The sequence below is a fragment of the Cricetulus griseus genome (assembly GCF_003668045.3).
Source record: "Cricetulus griseus strain 17A/GY chromosome 1 unlocalized genomic scaffold, alternate assembly CriGri-PICRH-1.0 chr1_0, whole genome shotgun sequence".
In the NCBI taxonomy this organism is placed as follows: domain Eukaryota; kingdom Metazoa; phylum Chordata; class Mammalia; order Rodentia; family Cricetidae; genus Cricetulus; species Cricetulus griseus.
Genome location: NW_023276806.1, coordinates 70,270,328 through 70,296,434, shown reverse-complemented (window position 1 = coordinate 70,296,434; position 26,107 = coordinate 70,270,328). Strand labels below are relative to the sequence as shown.

The window sequence follows — 26,107 nt, the reverse complement described above, 5'->3', positions numbered from 1 at the left end:
GGAAAAATGTTTACAGAGCATTTCTGTTGTAGTATGAATTATAGGTAATCAGAGATTATTTAAAGTTTATGAGGATTATACAAGCTATATGCAACTATTATGCCATTTTATAGACATATTACATTTATATGTAAATATATATTTTACATAGATATATTATATATAGACATATATAATTGACATTTTAATTCATGGATTGTATGTGTGGAGCTTCCATCCTGAGGGTCCTAGGGATTGAACTCAGGCTGTCAACCTTGGCAATAAGCACCTTTACCTGGTGAGTCTCCATGGGTCCAACTTAAAGAAGAGACTTGAGCAACCAGATTTTAGTATCTCACAAGGTCTTGGAGCCAATCCCTCAGTGGACATACCTCAGTATACACACCAATATGTGCAGTGTAAGAACAAGCCTAATACCCATCCTTCTCTGAAATCTCAAGCATTTCATATATACTGAATAATAGGAATAAATATGTAGAATGCAACAATCATAAGCAGGCAAGAACAGATGGTTACACATGGATGAACTCAAAGATGATGTTAGCATACATCCAGGAAAAGCTTGCACTGCTTTTTGGGTAATTTCATGGCTTGTGTTTATGCGTGTAAGTCACAGTTTCTGGCAACATTAATCATTAAACAATTATCTTTCAAAAGTTGTTTTTTAAAAATGTTCTAGTTTTTTTCAACTTTAAAGATTAACCTTTATAAATATTTAAAGGGATCAGAAATGGCCTCCTGCCATTTTTCTTTCAAGGTGAACCAAATAAGGCTTTTTAATAGCATAAGCCAATAGGCACCCTTTGACATTTTAGGCAGAGCCCACATCAACACAAAGATGTCACATTGCTATGACTGTGTGGATGACATTTGTGAAACCTGAAAAATAATTTCATACAAAATCAAATAATGGCAAAGATTCTCAGACAAACTCAAGGCAAAAATCAAAGTTCAAGTGGCCTGAATGGGGCTGGCCTAAGGCTTCCCTGCCATCCTGTACTTTCTATTTGTACTCTGGTTTTGGTTTTGCTGTTGTCTAGAGTGTATCATGCTCTAGAGCATACAAACCCAGTAGAGAATTGCATGATGGAAACAACCTAGCTGTGCACATTCCAGTACAGGTTCATCAATCACATGCATATGCAATATGGTAGCTATGGCTGAAAAACTGAACTATATATGATTTAAATGTAAATGGGTAAATATAATTAGTAAATGCCATATTGACACTGCTCAGAGAAATTTGAAGCTCACCAGAATAGTGATTACTTGCCGTCTACAAGCAGATTATACATGGTTTGGAGGAAGAAAGAGGAGGAGAAAAAGCTAGTGAACCAGGATAAGCAAAGGGGTGAAGGTCTGTGTGAGCACAGTGGTAACACTTTAGGCACTGGGATATGAAATCTCTGCAATGGTATTTAATGTCTTCATGCTTCTAGTTCTTCAAATACAAAACTGGAGATAGTAACAGCAGTTACTTCTTATACTGCTGGCATCAAAATGCACTTAGAAAGTTCCAGACAATGTACCCAGCATTAACTTCTTCAGCAGCATTTTTGTGGCTGATCCCTAACAGACAAAGGGTAGACACTTCTGAAAACTGTTGATAAGGCTTTGTTAGGAGACTTTCTGATTATAATACCCTTCTGCTGGCTAAAAGCTCCACTGTGGCTTGACAGTAGGCTCCTCACCACCCTCAGCTATACTGGCTAAGTGGACTGACTTATCCTCAGTAGACTGGCTGACAGTCTTATGCCACTAATCACTGAAGGTACTTCTATCAACTACAGAAAACGAACAGGTGTGGGTGATACCTAGAGCTTACCTTCCCTTAAATACTTTATAGAAATTACCATCATCTGATTCTTATTTGTGACTGTGATGAAAACTAACATAAGAGAATAAATCTGAAGTAAATGTGTTAACACAGGGCTAGAAAGATGGCTTAGTGGTTAAGAGCACACTGACTGCTCTTCCAGAGGACCCTGGTTCAATTCCTAGCACCCACATGGCATCGAACAACTGTCTGTAACTCCAAGATCTGACACCCTTACACAGACATACATGCAGACAAAATACCAACGTAAATATGTTAACACAAACTCCCTGTAAACCTGTGATATGGTCCTCTCTGCAATGGAACACATTTTCAGATTGCTTCCTTTCACAATCAAGTGACAGGAATCTAGGCCAAGGGAATGTCTAGTAGTTTGTGATGATCTTTATTGCTAAAATTGTTAGGGTCCCAGAGAAGTTCCACAAAAGACCACCATCCACGCATGCAAATAGCAAGAGCGTTTATTATCTCAAGAAAGATTCCAGCATGCTGGGGCCAACCATCCTACACAAAGACAAGATGGTGAGGACCCCGAGAGAGGTGTGTGAGGACTTTTTAAGCCTAAGGGGAGTGTCCAAGAAGTTCGCTCATCGGCTATGTCAGTGGCAATCATGTTAGTAACTTTTTAATTGACTAGGGTTAGTTAGGTGCTGATCAGGCCTAAGTTTTTCATTTTGGGGCAGGCCTGGACAAGTCCCAGGCCTTGTCTTTATTTGGTCATTATTTCAGACTGGCTTAGGCCTGGGTACGGGCAGTTCTCTCCATCCCTGCTGACAGGGGTGTTGGAGTTTGACTGTACTGTGTTCATGGCTCTTCCTCAGAAACTGCTTGTTCAATCTCAGGCAACTGAAACTGAGGCCTGATCACTGAGAGAAGACTAAGCAGTCTGTTACAGTGTCTTCTCGGTCCTTTCAAAAATATAGAGACTTTGCTCAGTTGTTTGTTGTTCTTTTCTTCCCAATGGTAGAGTGCTTGCCTAGTATGCACAAAGCCTTGGCTTCTAACTCTAGTATCACAACAAACAAACAAACAAACAAACAAACTAGACCCTGCCTCTCTGCCCCCATCTTCAGCAGTTCTCCTATAGCCTCCCCAACCCCATCTCTCTGTCATAGCCACCAACTCTGCAGGCACTTCCTGGGAACCTGATGGCTACACCAGCCAGGAAAGCAGGTAGGTAACATCTATCTCATCTATGTCTTTCTCCTCTCTCCCTTTCTTCCTCTCCCACTCTCACTCTCTCCCCAAATCCAACCCCCCAGTCTCATCTCCAGTTCTGGAGCAGACCACCTGCTGTAGCCTCCTTTTCCTCTCTGCCCCCATTTCTAGCATATCACACAGATCTTCTCCTACAGGCTGCCATACTGTCCCTCTCCCCCACATCCTTTTGTCTGAGTCTCCAATTCTAGCAGGCAATCTCTGGGAACCCAACCAACTACCCACTCTGGCCTCTCCTCCCTCTCTGCATCCATTCCCAGGGGACTAAGCAGATCCTGGAAGCACACCCTTTATTCCTCCCTCAGTGGACTCCATCAGTGACCTCCCAGCCCCCACCCACACTTCTAGCCCAGCTCCATCCTTAAGTGTCAGCTTCTAATACCAAGAAACACATTCTAAGGAAAATTGCCAGTGGCCATACCTGTCAGGATCTCAGAAGCATTCCTGACTAGGCAACACACAGCCACCACACTCTCCTAAGAACCAGAGAGAGTAACAGAAACAAAGAAACAAAGCATTCACCAAACAAAGACAAGACCAGATATCAGCACCTAGAATTATTATTTTCCCAGTCCCAGATGCTGAGATGCCAGTATAAAAACACAATCAATAACAGCCAGGACAACATGTCTCCATTAGAGCCTAGCAACACTACCATAACAGGCCCTGAGAAATGCAATATAGCTGAATCACAATATAAGGACTTCAAAATAGCCTTTATGAATATGTTAGAGGTCCTAAAAGAGGAAATTAATAATCCATTAAAGACATCTACGAAAACAGAAAGAGTGGGATGAAATGAAGAAAACAGCTTAAGAACTGCAGGTGGAAATAGAAACAATATAGGAAATCCAAACTAAAGGGAAACTGGAAATGAAACATTTAGAAATTCAGACAGGATCCTCAGAGGCAAGCCTCACCAACAGAACACAAGAGATGGAAGAGAGAACCTCAGGCATTGAAGACAAGGTAGAAGAAATGAACACCCCAGTCAAAAAATGTTAAATATAAAAATATCCAGGCACAAAAGATCCAGGACATCTGGGACACTGTGAAAAGACCAAATCTATGAATAATAGGAATACAGGAAAAAGAAGAAGCCCAAAGCAATGGTACAGCAAATATTTTCAACAAAATTATAGAAGAAAATTTCCCCAATCCAAAGAAGTTGGTACCAATCAAGGTGCAAGAAGCATACAAAACTCCAAACAGACTGGACCAGAAAAGAAACTCCCCATGTCACATAATAAACAAAACACTAAATATACAGAACAAAGAAGGAATATAAAAGACCAAACAGCATACAAGGGCAGACCTATTAGAATAATACCCCACTCCTCAATGGAAACTCTAAAAGTCTGAAAGACCTAGAGAGACTCTGAGACTCTCAGATGCCACCCCAAACTACTATACCCAGAAAAACTTCCCATCACAATAGGTGGAGAAAGAAAGAGATTCCATGATAAAACCAAATTTAAGCAGTTGTATATCCACAAACCTAGCCCTACAAAGGGCACTAGAGCAGTGGTATTCAACCTTCCTAACGCTTTGTTCCTTTAAAATAGTTCATGTTGTGATGAGCCCCAACCATAAAAGTATTTTTGTTCCTACTTCATAATGATAATTTTGCTGCTGTTATGAATTGCAATGTAAATGTCTATACTTTCTGATGGTCTTAGGTGACCCCTGTGAGAGGGTTGTTCAACCCCCCAAAATGGGTCACAACACACAGATTAAGAACCACTGTGCTAATAGGAAAACTTAAACCTGAAGAAGATAATGACACCCATGAAAACACAAGGAATAAATAATATCAGACCAGCAAATCAAAAGAAAGGAAAGAAAAAACAGGGTACAATAAAATAACATGAATCAACGAACACTGCTCATTGATAATTCCCAACATCAATGGTCTCAATTCCCCAGTAAAAAGACTTAACAAAATGGGTCCAAAAACAGGATTCACGCATTGGCTGCATCCAAGAAACACCTGACATGATTAACAACAAGAGATGATCTAAGGAATTTCCTGCACTCCAGACATAATCTTTTTTACCTCTATTGTGAACCAATCCAGTTTCCTCTTTTAACACTGTCATTCCTTTCTTAGCCTGTTGGCTTAAGGCCATCAGAAGCCCAAAGTGGCCAGGAAGAAGTCTGAGTTTCCACTTCAATGGAATGTTTGTTGTGGCTCCTGCAGGAGTACTCCTCGCTCTGGAACCAAAACTTCTAGGCCAGCAGAACTTAAGGTCGTGGGAAAGGACGCAAAAGTTTTCCTAGTGGGTCACTAAGGGTGATAGTGAGTGGAACTATTCCCTTTCCACCTCTTGATTCTTGGGCCCACAGATCCTGGCTCTGGGAGAAACAGTAACATATACTGGGCAGCGACTGAAAGCATATGCTGCCTTCTGGAGAACCTGCCCCAGCCCTCCAGGCTGCTGTCACCTAACTGGGGCTGTAACTGTGTCTTTAAAAGGACATTCCATCTTTCTGTAAGGCCAGCTGCATGGTGAAAAACATGTTAAGACCAATGGATTCCATGACTGTGGGCCCACTATTGCACTTCTCTGGCTATGAAATGAGTTCCCTGGTAGGAAGCAATACTGTGTGAAATACCATGTTGGTGGATCAGGCATTCTTTAAGTCCACAGATGGTAGTTTTGGCAGAAGCATTACATGTAGGAAAGGCAAATCCATAACCAGAGTAAGTATCTACTCCAGTAAGAACAAACTGTTTCCTTTCCACAAAGAAAGTGATCCAATGTAGTCAATCTGCCACCAGGTAACAGGCTAACCACACCAGGAAATAGTGGCACCCGGGGCTCAATGTTGGTCTCTGCTGTTGGCCTATCTGGCACTCAGCAGCAGCTGTAGCCATGTCAGCCTGGAAGAGTGAAGTTCACACTGTGGAGCCAATGTATAACCTCTATCTCTGCCACCACGGCCACTTTGTTCATGGGCCCATTCAGCAATGACTGGGATGCTGGGGACAAGGTGCTGTCTACTTGCTTACCAAATTCATCCTCTGCTGAAGTCGCCTTTTGATGAACATCGACATGGGCCACAAGTATCTTCACATCCTTCATCCATTTGAAGAGATCTATCCATGTGCTTCTTTCCCAGATGTCTTTCTCGCCAATTTTCCAATCATTCTCTGTCCAAGTCCCTGACCATCCAGCCAGTCCACCGGCAACAGCCCATGAATCAGTGAACAACTGCACATCTGGCCATTTCTCCTTCTAAACAAATGGATGACCATGTCCTGCCCGAAATTCTGCCCACTATGATGATTTTCCTTTGCCAATGTCTTTTAGGGTTGTCTCAGAAAGGAGTTGCAATGTTATAGCTGTCCACTTCTGGGTAATGCCAGCATAATGTGCAGAAACATCAGTAAACTAGGCCCTAGTCATCTTCTCCTCCTCAGTTATAGGGCATATCCCATGAAGCTGTAGGTACATGCTTGGCAGTTGATGGTATTGTAATGGGAACAGAGACCATAGGCATTTAGGCAACTTCTTCATGTAGCTTGCTTGTGCTTTCAGGACCTGCTTGGGCCTGATCACATATATGCCATTTCTACTCGATAATGGATTGCTGCTGTGCACATCCTACTTTATGGCTTGCTCAGGATGAGCAGCTCAGGTCTCATGGTAACTTGGCGGCCCATTGTCATACATTCAGTTTCCACCAAAGCCCGATAGCAGGCCAACAACTGTCTCTCCAAGGGAGAATAGTTGTCTATAGACAATAGTAGAGCCTTGCTCCAAAATCCCAAAGGTCTCTTCTGTGATTCACCTATAGGGGCCTGCTAAAGGCTCACAACAGCATCCCTGTCTACTAATGATACCTCAAGTACCATCAGGTCTGCTGGATCATATGGTCCAAGTGGTAGAGCAGCCTTCACAGCAGCCTGGACCTGTTGAAAAGTCTTCTCCTGTTCCAGGCTCTCCTCAATGCTAGCAGCTTTCAGTCACTTAGTATATGGACCAGAGTAACACACCCAAGTGAGGACTGTACCACCCCCAGAATCCAAATAGGACCACTAAACATTGTGCTTCTTTCTTGGTAGTATGGTATCATTATGCCCCACACCACCAGACTCCTTGGATTTTTGATTGGATTTATTTTTGATTCTCTGATACACATTATGTGTCACCAATAAGTTCAAATGGTTGCTACTTCCAGCTCACTTGGTCCAATCAGCATAATGTTGTCAATATAGTACACCAGTTGTGATATTTCGTGGAAGAGACAGATGATCAAGATCCCTTCTAAGTTATTGTCCCGCGCCCGCTCTGTATTCCTCGCCAGCAAGAAATACACGCAGGACACTCGGATCCTTCTGCAGGAAAGCTTTAATGCGTCTTGAGAGGAGAGCATAAGCTTACCAGAGCGGAGACCCTGAGCCAAGAATCCCGTCCCCTAATAAAGGCTGGCAACCGCCGCCTCGGACGTGTCACCCCATGATTGGCTGCAGCTCATCCGGCCATATGACGCCACGGAATAGGCAGAGATCAAGGAATGGAAAATTACCCAGCGCCTGCGCAATAATCTTGTTTACATTCGGTGCCTGCCGGATGCAGGCGCCATCTTGTAATGGAGAATGCAGGGACGGCTCCCTACAAGTTATGACATGGGGTTGGGGATTTTAATACATCCTTGAGGTAAAACTGTAAAGGTATACTCTTGGCCTTGCCAACTAAAAACAAATTTCTTCTGGTGGTCCTTATGGTCCACAGGTACCAAGGAAAAGGCATTTGCTAGATCAATAAATATATACCAAATATAAGGAGATGTGCTAGTCTGCTCAAGAAAGGACACCATTTCTGTTATAGCAGCTGTAACTGGAGTCACTACTTTATTAAGTTTTAGATAGTCATTTGATAGTCAGCAGTCATTATCCATGATCTATCTGTCTTCTGTCCTGGCCAAATAGGGGGGCTAAACAGAGATGTCGTGGGAACCACCACCCCTGAATCTTTCAAGTTCTTGATGGTGGCACTAATTTCTGCAATTCCCAATGGGATTTGATATTATCTTTTATTCACTATTTCTTTTCTTTCCTTCTTTTTTTTTTTTTTTCTTTTTTGGCAGAAGCAACTCTAAAGGCTTCCTTCCATTTGGCCTTTCCAACCACAACAGCCTTCACTCCATAGGACAGGGAACCACTGTAGGAATTCTGCCAACTTCTGAGTGTATCTTTCCCAATTATACATTCTGGGACTGGGGAAATAACTACAGGATGAGTTCAGGGACCCAATAGACCTGTGAGTTGGTCTTCACAAAAACTCCATTAATTACTTGACCTCCATAAGCCCCAATGTTAACCAGAAAGCAACAATGATTCTTGGGCTCTTCCCCTCAAAATCAGTGTCAATTTAGAAGGAGTATCCAATAGATCCTGGAAAGCCTGATTGTTTCATTTCCCCCAGAGTACAGTTACCCTAGTAAAAGGCCATAGGCCCCCCTGGGGAAGGACTGGAGAAAGGCCAACAGTAAAACTCTGGTATTTTATCAAGGTCCTTCCCCAGGGGAACCTGGTCACGCCTTCCTTCATCCAAGGGGTTCTGGGTCTGCAAACTGACTCACATCTGGAAATTGACTCACAGACTGAGATTTCCTTTTGCCATATCCAATGGACCCTTGTTTTTGGTTTTGTTTTCATTTGTTGGAGAATTTTCCTGCTTATATAGATCAAACAAAAATGCAATATACTTTTTATCTATTTCATGCCTGAAAACACTATGATTGATTAGCTAGTACTAAAGCTCCATTTGAGTCATACCACCATAAAACTCACATTGCCAATGTTGCCAATTATGGGTCAGGCCATTACGAACATTGCTTTGCCTGGGCTGCCCATTATAACTATAATCACCTTGCCTTTGGCAATTCAGTGCTGCTACCTGGCCCTGCTACTTCTGGGCCCAACTAAAAGCACTGCGTTTAATTCATCCAACTGTGAAACAGTGTTTCCAACCCTAAAATCTGGCACAAAGAAAAGGGCAACAACAAAGCTCTTCAAATGTGTTGGTACCCCTCTCATCATTTTGCATCTTACAGGATTTGTGAAGGGCATGTCTTCTTGGTGTTCCCCTAGTGGAGGATAGGTTTCTCACAGTGTACCCACTCTTGCATTGCAATTTCCCTGAGTCTTAAAATCCCTTCATCAACCCTAAGCCAAGGCATATCAGGCATCTCCAACCTCCTTTTCAGTAGGCTGTCTTTTGACAAATGCGTCAGTCAACCATTCAGACAAACTTTTGACACTTTTTTTAAAAAGTGAGCAAGCTTCTATACTACACGTAGAATCTCCACTCAGTAAGCCCATAGCAAAAAACTCAGCCCGATCCAGTTTTATGCTCCTTCCACCATTATCCCACACCCTTAAAACCTATTTCCATCCATATTCTCCAGACTTCTGCATGAATGAATTGCCAAACTTACTAAGCTCTTCAGTACTGTAGTGCACCACACCATGGACTATCCTTTCTACCTCCCCTCTAGGAGCCTGCTTAGCCTCAAGTCTGGTTATAGGTAGGTATACAAGCAACCACTGGTGGGCCCTGGGGGACATCAGTATTATCTTGCCTAGCATCTCATCTCCTTAAGGATTCATTTCCTCAGTCAAGGGCAGAAAAGGCAGTATTTCAGGGAGTGGGGGTGGGAGTACATCTTCTATTGAGGATGGAGCAACTTCCTCCTCAGGTGAGATAAACCCTCGAGAATTTGAGGGTTCACAGTTCTCAGTCTCAACAGGGTCCTCCCACACAACCCCATCCCAAGTTACAGGATCCCATTCTTTACCAATTAATGTCCTTACTTTAACACCCTCAGAGACTGGGACTTGAATTTTCTGTGAACTTCAGTCAGTCTTACAAAGAAGGCTTCGGTTTAATTTTCTTCAGCTTAAGCTCTTTGTCCTTCACTGTGTTCTGAGATGCTAGAAGTTAGTTTTATTACTGGGCACATTTTTTTCCATTGTCAATTTATTAGGAGATGCTCGGAGCAACCACCAGCATCATCATTTTCCTAGAAACTGTCAAAATTTGTATATATAGTCACCAAATCTATTGCCTCTCAAAACTGATGGATGAATCAGGATAATCAGACGCATTTCTTTCCTTAAGTTGTAAGTTGATCATGCCACGGGCTTTCAATACTGTCCCAGTATCTAGGAGAGGCTTCAAAACTGGACAGCTTCAGAGTAACTATAGGTGTCAGCAAATTGGAAATCCTATTCTAGATAGATACTTAAAAAATTCATGCTAACATTGGAAACACTTCTGGATATATATATATATATATATATTATATATATATATATGTGTGTGTGTGTGGTGTGTGTGTGTGTGTGTGTGTGTGTGTGTGTATGTATGTATGTGTATATATATATAGCTCTATATCTAGATAGACAGACAGGCAGAAGGAGGGAGAGTGGGAGGAAGGGGAAGGAAGGAAGGAAGGAAGGAAGGAAGGAAGGAAGGAAGGAAGGAAGGAAGGAAGGGGAAATTTGTTTAGAGTGGCTTACAAGCTATGGTCCAGCTATTCCAATGATGTTTGTCTACCAAGGGAAAGTCCAAGAATCCAACAGTTGTTCAGTCCATGAGGCTGGTTGTCTCAGCTGGTCTTCAGTATACACTGGAATTCCAAAGAAGTAGGCTCTAATGCCAGTGAAAGAATGGATATGTCAACTAGAATGAGTTCAAGCAGGCAAAGAGAGCAAGCTTCCCTCTTCTCCATCTTTTACACAGGCAGCCAGCAGAAGGTGTGGCCCAGATGAAGGTGGATCTTCCCACCTCAGAAGAGCTGGATGAAAAGTGGATCTTCTCACTTCAAGTGACTTAATTAAAGAAATAATCCCTCACAGGTATACCTAAGCATTTGTTTTTTTGTTAATTCCAGATGTAGTCAAGTTGACAACCAAGAATAGCCATCACAAGGATATTATATTGATCATTTTCTATTATGTGCCAAAAGTTTTTACAACTCTTAAAATATGCATATAAGCATTTAATAGGGCTTTCTATGTACCAGATGTTCTTTTAAACCTTTGTAAATATTAACTAGTTTAATCCACACAATAACCTAATGAAACATATTTTATTTTTCCCCATGTTATAACTGAGAAAGTTAAGAACAAAATTCAGGAGATTTTCAAACTCAGGCAGCTTAGCTCCAGGGTTTATGCTGCATATATAATATATGTTTATATTATTAAAGAACTTATAGACACAAACTTACTGTCTCTTGCCTCCCAATTCTAGCTTTCTCAATGCTCTTCTGTAGGTTTGCATGCCTCTGGTTTCCCTCCGACAGCTAGAGAGAGAATCAAACAGATAAAATGATTTGCTAAGAAACTGTCTGGCAGATACTTTAGAAGACAAAATGAAATAGACTGTTGGTTCATCTCTATGTTAGAAGAAACATTAAAGGCCACACTGAAAACTGATTTTTCCAATTTGAAGAAAATTATTAATCATTAGAGCAGAATGAAAAAGTGTCTTAGGGTTGCTATTGATTGCTATTATGAAACAACCATGACCAAAAGGAATCTGGGGAGGGAAGGCTCTTTTCAGCTTACACTTTCACATCCATAATGCACTACTGAAGGAACTCAGGAGAGGAACTCAAACAAGGCAGGAAGCTGATGCAAAGGTCATGGAGGGGTGCTGCTTAAAGGCTTGCTCCTTGTGGTTGTTCAGCCTGCTTCTTATAGAACCCAGGACCATCAGGACCATCAGTGCATGGATGATCCTACCTACTGTGGGCAGGGCCAGCCTCCATCAATCACTAAATAAGAAAATGGGCTTGGCATGGTGGCACATACCTTTTATCTCAGTACTTGGGAAGCAGAGGCAGGAAGATCTCTGTGAGTTTGAGGCCAGCATGGTCTACAGAGTTCCAGAACAGTCAAGGCTGTTACACAGAGAAACTCCGTCTTGAAAAACAAAACAACAAAAAACCGAAAAAAAAAAAAGTCTGTGTCAAGTTGACATAAAATTAGCCTGCATAAAAAGTAAATGTTTTATTTCATCCAGAAAAAAAAATAAAGTCTTTTTTATTTTTTTAAAATTTTGTTGTTTTGAGACAAGGTCTCATTACATAGCCCTCACTAGCCTGAAACTCAAAGAGAATAACCTGCCTCTGCCTCTCCAGGTGATGGGATTAAAGGCCTGTGGTAACATACCCAGTCATGAGTAATATTTCTTCAACATTTTTATTCAATCTTTATCTGCTATTCCATCTCTACCCCTTAATAACCTCTACCTCAAGTTACTTTAGTTAGAAATTAGATTTGAAAATTCAAAAATATGTCCTTTAAAAATCTGTATTCAAATTTCATTTCCCTTTTTTGACTAAGATCTCTCCAGAATACCTTAAGCTGTTTGTGTAGACTTGTACTGTGCCACTCTGTAAGTCAGGACTATCTCACTTGTCCCCAGTAAAGCATCTAAGAAGTGCACACTCCACAAGAAATCTGTTACCTGCTGCCAATTCTAGAAATGTTTAATTAGTCAATTAACTAATGTATTCATCTTATGCAGCTTAGAAAACAGATCAACTCCATGAGGAAGTCATCCAAACAGTAAGTATGGGAGCATACCACTAGAAAAGACCGAGAAATTTCAGAGCACACCTGATCCCTCACAATTATTACTCTCACCTGAGTCTGTGAGTAAATAATCACGGACAACTCCCAACACCCAGTTTCTATCACATCTTTTACTATAAATTAAGACATTTCACACTCATTTGATCGAAGATAAGCCTTCTTAAAGTATCTTCCATGCCTCTGTCACTCTGGAGTCATAAACATGTAGAAAGTAATTGAGGACTGGATTAATTGAACTTGTTAGCTGAGAAGAAACTGACTTTTCACAATATAAATCTAACTATAGAGAGGCAGAATCATGTTTAAATACCAGTCTTGCCTAAAATTCAGAAAGCGTATCTTTAGGAAGTTGGCAGCTTTACTATTGGGAAGTCTCTACTGTTCAATATGCAAGCAGAAGCCCCATCTACTTCTTTTTACTACTTCTCCAGCACCAGCTTGAGAGAGGACAAGCAAGTCAGGCCAAACAGACGTCATCACGTGGACAGTTGTGCCTCTTCTAGAGACACAATTTTCCTAAGTTAAAACAAAACATATGCAGCAGGTTTCTGAGCCAAAACAAACTTCAAGACTTTAAATATAGCAACAAAAACAAGAAGTTTTTCATAACAAAGATTACAATTTATTTTATTTACTTTTTAAAAACCTCCACTGCATATGGGTCACATGAGCCAGAAGTTCTCAAGCAGTGGCATGCATCAGAATAAGATACTGAATGTTTAGTAGGCTGCTGGCCCCACCTCCTGAGCTTCTAAACAAAACAGAGATGGGGTTCTAACCCCCAAATGCTTGAGCACTAGGCAAGCACTCTGCCACTGAGCTATAGTCCAAAGAATTTGTATTTATAAATTCGCAGGTGATGCTGATCCCACTGGTTATGGATCCACAGTTTTGTGAAATACTGTTCTACATAAAATTTTGTTTTCTCCAAATAATAAGTCCAACTGAAGCAATAAGATATTAATATATGGAAAAACACCTATCTTCTAAGAGAAAGCAAATTACTACAATATATTGTAGTTTGAACTAGAAAAATATCTCATTATCTCTGTATTTAGAAATTAAAAAAATTAAAAAGATGGTGTTTTGTACTTTCAAAGGGTATTCACAAGATTTCTTTAAAGACCAAACTATTCCGCCATATTTCCAGACACTGAAACTAGAATCAATTATATACGATACTAAATCCATTCCCATATTTTACTAAGGCTAATGACAACCATTTTTAAATTTTTTTTTTTTATTAGTTCAAGTTAGGGAACAAGCTTGTTTCCCATGCAAGTCCCTTCTCCCTCTCCCTCCTCTCACCCCCATCCCTCCTCCCCGACCCCCAACCTACCCCCGACCCCATCCACCCACCAAATCTTCCTGTGCTGGGCCTGGGCCCTTCCCCATGTGTCCAGAGCCATAGTGACAACCATTTTTTTTTTAAAGATTTTAATTATTTTGTATACAACATTCTGCTTCCATGTATATCTGCATACCAGAAGAGGGCACCAGATCTCATAACTGATGGCTGTGAGCCACCATCTGGTTGCTGGGAATTGAACTCAGGACCTCTGGAACTGCACAGTGCTCTTAACCTCTGAGCTATCTCTCCAGCCCCCAATGGCAACCATTTTTAAAACCTAGTTTGCCAGAGCAAACTGCAGTAGCTGGAACAGTAAAAACTACCTATAACTAGAAAAAATAAGCTTCATCTTTAAATTTGAGGCTCTAATACAATACTCCTCTCTGTACATTGGAGGCCACATAGTAAAGACATGGGGTAGAAAAATACAGTGGCCCCACTGCGCACACACCTTTTTAGAAGTGCTAACCATTGCTTTACACCTAGATACAGATTAATATAGGTAACATTTTAAAATGTAAACCAGATTACCCTTTGTATAATGCTTTACAATTCACTATTTTCAGATAAATTTCAAGTGTATGTATGTATGTATGTATGTATGTATGTATGTATGTATGTACGTATGTATGTATGTATATATACCTGCTCTTTATTTATGTTAGACAAAGTTTCACTATGTAGTTCTGGCTGTCCTAGAACTCACTATGTAGATCAGGCTGGTCTCAAACTCAGATGCACTTGCCTCTGCCTCCTGGATGTTCGGATTAAAGGCAGGCACAACCAAGTCCAACAGGTCTACATTATTTTAAAAACAACTTTGTTTTCTCAGAGTGGTTTAGGTTCACAGAGAGATGAGCAAAAGATACAGATTTTTTCATGTACCCCAACCCTACATATACACAGCCTCCTCGCTAACAAATCTTACCCCAAATAGTATATTTGTCACAATTTAAGAGCCTATACTGACATCATTGAAGTCCATGGAACATTAGGGCCCACTACTGTATTATGCCCTCTGGGGGTTTTAGGAAATGCACCCAGTATTAAAGTCTCATACCGAAAAGTTTATCTGGTCACAATTCTCTATGCTCCATATAGTTATCCTTCCTCCCCTAGAATGGCTTTTTGCACTCAGCAATATGCACTGAATTTCCACTGAATTCCTAATAATCCTACAGTTTACGATAACCAATGTCTTTTCAGCAGTGAATAACATTCTACTATCTGGGTAACTTTCAGTTTGTTCTACCATTAAGCTAGTGAACACTCTATTTGTTCGGAGTGTGAGTAATTATGGACAAATCTATTATAAACATCTGTGCAGATTTTGTACAAAACTCACTTGGGTAAATACTAAGGAGAACAACTGTTGGGTCACAGGGTGAAAAGTATGTTTACTTTAATAAGGAACTGCCAAACTGTCTTCGAACAGTGGCTGCACAATTTCTATTCCTAACAGCCACAAATAGACAGTTCCTTTGCTCTGCACCCTAACAGCATCTGAGTCACTAGTAGCCATGTGTATGTGTAAGTGCCTGCATGTATGTATGTGTACCATGTCATATGCCTGGTGCCCACGGAGGCTAGAAGAGGGCTTTGGATCCCTTGGAAAAGTAGTAATAGGCAGTTGTGAACCACCAGGTGGGTGCTGGGAAACATGGGTCTTCTGCAAGAGCAGCGAATGTTCTTAAATTTCTAAGCCATCCCTCCAACTTATTTTAAAAATTTTTAATTATGGAAAATATACACAAAATGCATCATTTAACATATTTTATTCAATGACATTAAATACATTCAGGCTGCTGCACAACCTTTGCCACTATCCATCTGCAGAACATTTTCATCAGAAATGATCCATCAACAAAGAACAGCTTTCCATTCTCCCTACTCTTCTACCTGTGGTTATCACTGTTTTACTACCTGTCTGCTTCTGTCTAATCTAAATACCTGACATAAATGGAATCGCACAGTATATATCTTTTTATATCTGTCTTTTTTTACTTAGCACATTTCAAGGATCACCTGTGCTAGTACATACCAGAATCCCATTCCTTTTTAAGACTGAACAAAATTGTATTTTATGTGTTCACCACACTTTATATCCTCACTGATGGCCACTTGTATCATCTCCTCCATTGTAAAGAACACTGTTACGAACACTGGTGTACAAATGCTGTCCATACTTCATATTCTTTGCTTTTGGGGGGATAAGGAGTACAGCAAGGACAGAACCCAGGGTATCCACACCTTACTTACACTTATTTTCTTTTATTGTGATAATGTCTATCCCACTGGTTGTAACATGTTGATGTATTTTTGGAATTTTGCCATTTACCAGTATAGAAAAGGCCAATTCCTTGCAAGTTCCCCCAAAGTGGATACTAGCAAACATTTAAAAGGTTGCTAATCTTATGGTTGAAAAGTGACAATATTATTGTTTTCATTTTATTTCTTTAATATTTTTAATCTTTGTGTATGTATGATGTGTGTATTGTACACGTGTGTGCATCCATGCCAGGGGCACACACTTGCCTTGGTTCTCCTGTGGAGGTCACATAGCAACCATGGGCTGGTCCTCACTTTCTACCTTGAGACAGGGTCTCTTTGTTTATTTTTGCATCTGCCAGGCTAGATGCTCATGAGCTTCCAGGGATTTCAATTATTGATATTTAGTAAATCTTTACATTTTTATGGATCAAGCCTCTCTTCTTATAGCACTGAGAATTCAACCTAGACTGTTGGATATGCTAAGTATGCACTTTACAGCTAAGCTATGCCCTCAGTCCCATACTATTTCTTTTCATTATCAAAAAAACTATTACATTGCTCATGCTGTGTATGAGTGGTCATGCATGTCACAGCTGTGCATGAAGGCAGCCAATAATTCTGTGGCATTAATTTTCACACCCAACCTTCACATGGGTTCATTTAAGCTTCCCCACAGAGCCTGACTCTCTTGTCTAGTCCTAGCAACACCAGTGTTGGACTATAGCAACATTGTATTTGTTTAGTTTTCTGACAGGCACAAATCTCACCTCACTGATCCTCTTTTTTAAGAAGGAAAAGCTTAATGATTATGCTGCAACAGTGGGCTGGGCAATAAGTTGAGCACTGCCTATTGGTGGTTCCTCCTCTCAAATACACTCTTGGTCCTTTATGAGTTGCTTATTGAGTGAATTAAAAATTATCTATAAAAATCTAGTGGATGTTGGTCATCACTAATTAGCTAGTCAGACAGGCACTGACTTTTTACATAGGACTTTCCTCACTCAAGTGTATGCTGCCCCATTGACTGAGGTCTGTGCCCTAGGAAGTGCACTGTACTTTTCTTTGTTTCTTGTTAAGATTTAAATTTGGTTTTGGCACTACTAAGAAATAGGCAATGACCCCAATCAAACTAACATCTGTGGTGAATTGAGGTGTTACAGGTTATTCAAAATGTAAATATGTAGCCTTGAAAATAAGAAAATCAACAAATTTCAAAGTTAAAATTGTTTTTTTACCTAATCTAAAGTTAAGTGGATTCAAAATATAATTATCATGTAGGACAATCATGGTTATAAGTATATATAAATACTGGGAAAATGATAGGATCCCATATCAGAATTTGATTTGGTGCAATCATATAAGTCTGAATCATGACTTTGGGTTAAAAAGGAGCTCAATTTAAACACACACAACAAACTTTTTTTATGAAAGGTCTATAAAACACAGAACAGGTAGACATGTTATTAGGATGGGAATACTAAAATTTGTAAAATACTGATAATCTTCTGGGGGCAAAATAGGCCAAACAAATTGAAATGAAGGTTATGTGAGAAAATTAATGGCATGCATGATTTTGAAACTCTGCCACCACCTGGTGGCATAGCATCAAGGGTCCAGTTCTTGTGGAGCGGATCTTTTCCCAACTCCATGATTTACAGGGAGGAATACAGCTTTGGAGAATGGCTCTCACAAGCCTGTTTTGGGAATGGGCTATAGAATTTCATAGCTAGTTCAGGATCATCCTTTTTAGCCTCATCATGAAGCTCTTACAGCAAAGGAAAGTAATTTTCAAAGAAGTCTGGAAGCCTAGCCTGAAGTTACCTATCTACCACAAGAACAAAGCACATAGGAAACATGTTTTTAATCCCTTGATACCTTAAAAGTAAAAGTAAAAATTCATGCATTTCAACAACCTTAATTATTGACTACTTTTAAACTATTTTAAATTGTTTACCAATAAAATACTTGCATACTCCTTTTTCCCATCTCTGCAAACAATATTTAATTCTTAATTATCTGGGACACTAGAGAGATACCATTCAACTTAAAAGGCTCAGCTTCACTTGAGGTAGAGGAAAACAGAGGTTTGCTACGTTGTCGTCCAGGCTGGCATCTAAGGATCCTCCTGCCTCAACCTCCAGAGCAGCTGGGATGCCCAGATTAAAAGGCTTTACTTTTAAATGCATATGGATATCATTTGGCAGGCCCTCTTAGTTGCTCCTCCAAAGCCTTTCCTTCTTAACAAAGCTCCTGCTCATTCTGGAGTGGTAATGTGCTCAAAAAAAATGGATGCTCTCAGAATATCTCTTCAGCATAAGTCTGTTAACTCAGACTTAGCCAATGAGACAAACAGAAGCCTGCTTGGGGAAGGGGCATGCTGACACTTTCCTCTTCTATAAAAGGAGGGTGATGGAGAAAGGGAGAGGGAGGGAGGAAGAGAGAGGGAGATAGAGGGAGAGAAAAGGAAAAAAGGAGGAGAGGAAAGGGGGAGGGAACAAGAGGGAGAGAGGGAGGGTGGGTTGGAGGGAGGGAAGAAGAGAGAGCAACCTATTTTCTGGACACTGTTGAGAGAGGACATAGGAGTCTCAATTAGTGCTTACAACAAAAACGGAAAGCCAATGTCAAAGACAGTCTAGACTTGAGACAATATGTGGTGCAAGTAGCCAACCTTGAGAAGATACCCCCAACTTCTTAACATCAGATAATGAATTCTTATTATCCTATTATGCAAGCCAATTTGAATTTATTTTTCTCTTATTTGTTCACACAACAAAAAGGACACTTATAAGAATGTCAACAATAGGGGCAGGAGAGAGAGATGGCTCAGATATTAGGAAGGTACACTGCTTTTCTGGAAGACACCAGTTTGATTCCTAGTACTCACAGCAGACAGATCACAACTGCCTGTAACTCCAGCTCCAGGAGTTCTGACATACCCACACAAATAATTAAAACTAAACTTTTAAGATGCTTTAAGAATGTTAATAGTGAGCGGAGCAGTGGTGGCACACATCTTTAATCCCAGCACTCTGGAGGCAGAGGCAGGCAGATCTCTGTGAGTTCCAGGCCAGCCTGGTCTAAAGAGTGAGTTCCAGGACAGCCAGGATTGTTTCACAGAGAAACCCTGTCTCCAAAAATAAAAATAAATAAATAGATAGATAGATAGATAGATACATAGATAAAAGAAGTTAATAGTATTTAGCTTTAAGTGAGTAATATACAAATTTATTTTAGGAAAATACCAACATGACTATTTTAAAATATCAGAGCAATACAAACTTTTGTAGCTTGGAAAGTTCTTGCTTGAAGTAAGCAAACTAGGTAGATAAACAGATGCATAACTTGTTCAGTAAACACTGCAAAGACACTAGCCAATTGGCTCCTCCTAAGTGCTGACTAAAGGGGTTGTTAAGGACAGAATGTGAGCTGGGGTCTTTGGGAGACTCAATGCAGGTATATGTACACTGACACCAGCAGATGTCTACACAAGTCTAAATGTAATCTGCAGGCTGAAATAATCAGGCATCAACCTGGAATGCATAACAGCTCCGAGGAGAGGGTATTATATGAACGTAATGCAGTTTTACTTGCTGAAGTGACTCCATAAACTTGGACAGAATTTACTAAAGAGTTATTTCACAGAACACTAATATCTCAAGGAAATACACCAAGACAGACTTGCAATGCATACTGTCAGATTAAAGGCTCAGAGACCTCAAATTAGTTACTTTTGGGAAGCAATGGTTCCCAGATTCCTCTGATTACAAAACCTCCTTTTCAGTAACACATTACATCTGTTACATGGGATCCTGTCAAGTATAATTCAGGCAAAATGGCAGAAAAATGAAATAATGAAGTTAAAAATACACATTTAATTGTTCCCACATAATATTCATTCCCAAAGCTAAGTTTTTTTAAAAGTCAAAATTACAATAGGGTTACAACAATCATGTTTTACATAATGGAAATCATTTATTACTGCTGTCTGTTACAGAGTGGAAGGAAAGAAAAACCTAGGGCCAGGGAGAAGGCTCCTAGACCAAGAAAATAATATTGGGGACTGAACTCAGGCAGTGATGTATTAATTAACATATCTGTTCAACACATAGCATATCTCTATGTATCTCAGTTACTACACTACATGCTACCAACAAAATATGAGCAACCTATGGTCCCTTCCCTAAATGTCTGTCATGGCTCTAACTGACAAAGACTTATTCATGCTACAGAGGAAGTGTGTATACAATAGCTGTGATGCTTAATGCTGCTGACAGAGTTTCTAGATTGGACCCATTGATGTGGGAAGACCTTCTGTAAATCCCTTTTCCCTTACGTTATTTATTTCAGGCATTTTGTTATTTGAAAGTGAGTAACACAACATCATTCTTCATAAATAAATATTAAGAATAATGTAGGGACCACAACATATCACAAAGATGTGTTGCCATGTGTCTTACTTTTATGTCCAGTCATCAGTCATAATGCTTGCCATAGCATTATGAACTAAATGAATTTCAACAAAGATAGTGCCTGTTTTTATTAAAATATCTCTAGTTATGTACACAGCCCCAAAGTAGACCTACTCTTTACAGACTCAATTTTAGCTGTAAGCATCTAAAAGCCTATTTTTAAACACTGGTTAGGGAGAAAAAAACCTTCAAACTAAGAACACCTCTCAGTGTTCCCCAAAACTAACACAACAAAATCCAGCTTCATCTTCTCTTCTTTTTAAGAATGAAATGCTTTATTATACACCAATTCCAAGAAGTCTGGCCTGAACTATCCTCCAAACCAAAACCTGAATAAAGAACTACAAAAGTTCTGGAGGACGGGATTCCTAATTCTTACTTGTTAATTTTTTTAAAAAAATCCATTCAAACTTGCTATGTAGCTGCTCCCATGCTAATTCTTACTTTTAAGAAGTCACATTTTAATTACATATATAAAATATTGCTTTGGTTTTTAAAAGATCAATAAAGTGTATTCAACATTTCCCACCTTAACCATTTCTAAGTGTCCCACTCAGCACTGCTGTAACCATCTCCAAAATAGTTCATCTGCACATACATACATCTGTTCAGCAAGACCTTCCTCCCCACCGCTGGCCCAGAGTTCCACTTTCCATTTGAGCCTGGCTACACTTCATATTCCAAACAAGGAGAATTACTGCAGTGCATCCTGACAGACACACACACACTGTACTTGTATAGAATAGAAGCACAATACTGCCACAGTCCTCACTTGGGCATAGAATCTCTTAGAAACTAAGTCGGAGGAATAGAAACTCGGGCAAGAACCTGCTTGCTGGTCCTGTGTGCCCGCCTTGAGCTCCTCCATGCCTTGCCATGTCAGAAATACCTTCATTTGTAAGACTATGACAGGGATGATTATTATAAGGATTAACTTCAAGTTTATTCTTGATTTTTAACAATTTTTCAAATTTCATTTTTAATTATATTGGGTGAGAGGCTATTTGCACATGCCACCAGGTGCCCTTGGAGGTCAGAGGTGTCGGATCACTCTGGAGCTGCTGTTACAGGTGGTTGTGAGCCACAGGTGTGGGTGCTGGAACACAACTCAGGTCTTTTGTAAAACAGAATAAATTCTTAACTGGTAAGTCATCTCACTCCAGCCCCCTAACCATTTCTTTCCATCTTTTAGGAGACAGAAAAATGTCCCTTCACTTAGCAGTTTATTCAAGCTACATACAAAGTCATTACAACAATGACTTGTGAGAAGGAACCAGTCATTACTATACCTCAAATTATTCTCAGCAAAATTAATAATATCTTAACCACATTAAGTAGAGGGAGGGAAAATAACAACACTGTCTTTTTAAAAACATATTTTATTTATTTTTATTCCTTGTGCATTGGTGTTTTTGCCTGCATGTATGTCTGTATGAGAGTGTCGATCCCCTTGAACTGGAGTTACAAACAGCAGTGAACTGCCATGTGGTTGCTGGGAATTGAACCAGGGTCTTCTGAAAGAGTAGCCAGTGATCTTAACCTCTGAGCCATCTTTCCAGCCCAACACTGTCTTTTAAGCTTACAATAAATACCTGTTAGCATTTAGGCATTTCCACTGGCCTGCCCTCAGGGACCATCCACATCAGGACTGATCATCGTCAGCCACCAAGCCACTAAACGACTGTTGCTACTGCTACCATGAGTCACGAACTCGCCCAATGCACAAAAAGCATGTGCCTTCTCTCACGCTCTCTTTTCCTTCCACTCAGAGGCCACCTCTGTACATACACAACCATAAACCTCTCATGTGGGATCTGTTGCATGGTGTGACTTTGTGGAGCCTACCGTTGAGTCATTACAATCACAACCTGAGTAGCTGCATTACAGGGTTGCAGCATGAGGAAGGTTGAAAACCAACCAATTCTAAACCTACCCCACTTTCAGCTCAAAAGAACAGTTCCTAAAAATTCTGTTAACTACACATATTTATAAAAGCCTTGTCTTTGGGCATGAGATTGCTCAGTGGGTAAAGGCACTTGCCATCAAACCTGACCACCTTCCACATGGTGAAAGGAAAGAACTGAACCCTTAGAGTTGTTTTCTGATTTCCATACATGCACTGTGGCATTTGCACATATATGTACACCCCTACACATACAAACAAATAAATGTAACTTAAAGAAAAATTTAAGAGCCTTGCCTTTGTCTTAAACTGTATAACTAAATTCACAGCAAAGCTTAGCATTTGCCACGACCATATTAAACACTATACAGGTAACTTTTTATAGTTTCTTGTTAATTATTTCCAAGTAAGTTAGATAACACACTTTATCAAGGAAAATGCAAATTCTCTAGGTGTAGACCACTTATTCTTTATATTCAGAGAATTTTCAACCGTGTGTGGCTGAAGCAGCACATGGTAAATCTCGGGGGAGGTTGCTATATGGCACCCAGGGCTGACGGTTTATCGGCTCAGAAAATGGTGAAGTTAAAACAAATTATAACCATGAGTCCTTCAGACTGTCTTCAATGATGACCAACCCATACAACCAAAAGGCAAAGGATAAAAAATGTATTTTCTCATTTAATTTTCAAATTTACTATAAGAATGTCTATCCCCGAGAGACAAGCACATTCCTGCATGAAATTGCAGTCACCAGCAGAGAAGGAACGACATTAAAAGAAAGGAAATGCAGTTACCCCACCCCCACCCCAAGCCAATCTGGAAATAATTAACAAGAAACTCAAAGGAAGTTAGCATTATACTTCGGCAATCTGTGGCAGGGGCGCTCCTTCACTGCTGCAACCGTGAACGTGGTCAATCAGCAGTGACAGAGTGCCCTGTGTCTGATGGCCACCCACATCACTAGCAGCACTCATGCATGCTGCTAGCCATGCAGCACTTCTAGAGCATTTCCCTTTGCTGCACAGAATTCACACTTACAGCACAGGTCACAAGCATTTTTCTTACAAAGCATCAACACCAACCTCTACTTTTTGAATCATCTTCAGTAAAATGCAAGTCCCCATTTACTTGCTCTGAGTGAACAAACAAGTTTACAGTCTACACTCCTGGGTAAGCCATAATTTATCTGAATGTGTCGCCCCCATATGCAGAAACCCTAGAATACCATGAACATTACACTTCATCTTCACCACAACCCATAAAAGTAGAGTAACCTCTTTTACAAATTGGGAAAGCAAGTCTAAAAAGCTTGCAAACTTCCCCAGCTGCTTAAGAAAAACAAAAACAAAACCTTGTGACTTACAACAGTGCTGAGAGCAGGAGGCACAGAACCTACTACACACATGTTAGCGTGCCTTAACTTTCGATTTAGAGAGGTGTGTCACACTAAGTTCTGACCTCTGGCTTCTAAAAGGAACTACAGGGAGGGGTGTACTCAAAACTACACTTGATGTCAACTCTCAGACCAGTTGGACAGGAGTATATTGACAGCAGCTAATCTATTTGATGATTTGGTAAATTCAGCTTATGTTGTTAACCTTTTATTCACATGGTATTCCAAGAAAATCAGAGCAGTGGGAATAAGAACACCCTATTCTATAATCATTCAGTATAAACATCAATTACCCTCAATTTTGAAATAGTTGTGTTCATGGTACTAAAAAGACATTCTTGCTTGCTTCTACTAAGATTATCCAAGTACTTACACTTAATTACTATGTTCATTTAAAGTAATTAATTTCTACATTACGTATTGGTCAAGAAATGTGTAATAAGCACCATTGTACACAATTTAGACAAGACTGACCACCCACAAGATATGTTCTTAAATGCTCAATACAGTATTTGTTGAATGAAGAAAACAATCCTTATTCTCAAGCAACAAAAATCAATTATCACAGCAAATTTAATAACACTGATTCTAACACTAGAATGTGGTCTAACACACTAACTTACAGGGCAGAAATTATGTTTACATAAAAATGCAAAATCTAATTATATAATCTTATAAGAAACACACTGAAATAGAAAACACAAAAATAAATACAAGGAAATGGAATGTACTAAGCAAATCTTAACCAAAAGAAAAATTCTTTGTACTTGGCCCTTGTCTTTTTATTTTGGTTTGTTTTGGTTTTTGTTTTTTTGAGATAGGGTTTCTCTGTATAGCTTTGCAGACTGTCCTGGAACGTGATCTGTAGACCAGGCTGGCCTCAAACTCACAGAGATCCACCTCTCTCTGCCTCCGGAGTGCTGGGATCAAAGGAGTGGGCCACCACCACCCAGCTATACTTGGCCCTTGTATATGCATGGGTTTCACACACACTGATTCAATCAGTTAGGAACTGAAAATATTCAGGGGAAAAATTCACATGTACTGAAAATGCACAGAATTTTACATTTTTGTCATTATTCTGTAAACATAATTGTCTACATAGAATTTACATGTGGTAAGTGCATTCTGGAAAGACTTATGAATAGGGAACTGAGGGAAAGCTCTTGCCAAAAGCTAAAGATGTGAGGAAGTACTCTCCACTTTCCTATCAAGTTTCCTATAAACCTAAACATAAAACTGTCCTCCCAGAATCCACAGATTTTTTAAAAAGAACTAAAATACTAGAAAATAATATAATATGTAGGAAAATAAAACATGAAATATTCTAAGGCCATTTTATGGTTTTATCTTATGTTTGAGGTGTTTGGGAGTGAAACCCAAGGCCTTGTAAAAGCCAAGGAAGCAATCTATCACTGAGCTATAACCCTAGTAGCACTCTTTATGAGAAAGATGCGGTAACTTTCTTTAGACTTTGTAATAATGTATTTTTAAAGCTTAAGAGAAAGCACTGACATGAGCTGGCTTTTTGAAGCCCATTCCATATGGTGGGATTCCTTGCTCAGCCTTGATGCAGGTGGGGGGGGGAGGCAGTTTGGTCCTGTCTCAATTGAATGTGCCAAGCTTTGCTGACTCCCTATGGGAGGCCTTATCCTTTCTGAGGAGTAGATGAGGGTGGGTAGGAGGGAGGTGGGGGAAGAGGGAGAAGGAGAGGGAGAGGGAACTATGGTTGAAAAAAAATGAATTAAAAAGATAAAAGAATGTACCAAGTTTGGAAAAAAAAAGAGAGAAAGCACTGAATGAGAAAATTATTAGGGAAAACACATCCACGTTACCAAGCATACCTCCTCAAAACCATGGTGCAGTACCTGAGAAGTCAGAGCCTCCAGCTTTCGTTTCCTGGCATGAAGAGCTTTGCTTGGAAAAGCCCAGTAGTAATTGGAAGTTCCAATCCTCTCGCAGTCAACCATACCATCATCTACCAAGCTCTGAAGGACCTCTTTGACGGACATAGCCGCTAGGGAGGAAATGTTTCAGACTCCATGT

At 40.1% G+C, this 26,107-nt stretch overlaps 1 protein-coding gene across 1 annotated transcript in view; it reads right to left on the bottom strand.

The window, feature by feature from the left end:
• Mnd1 (meiotic nuclear divisions 1) overlaps positions 1–26,107 on the bottom strand; it is a 58,355-nt gene that overhangs the window by 17,114 nt on the left and 15,134 nt on the right. Inside the window, exons 4-5 of the mRNA XM_027392954.2 lie at positions 25,930–26,078; positions 11,300–11,374 (exon numbers count right to left, since the gene is read on the bottom strand). Of these exons, the coding sequence (XP_027248755.1) occupies positions 11,300–11,374; positions 25,930–26,078 (224 nt within the window). The remainder of the gene's footprint in view (positions 1–11,299; positions 11,375–25,929; positions 26,079–26,107) is intronic.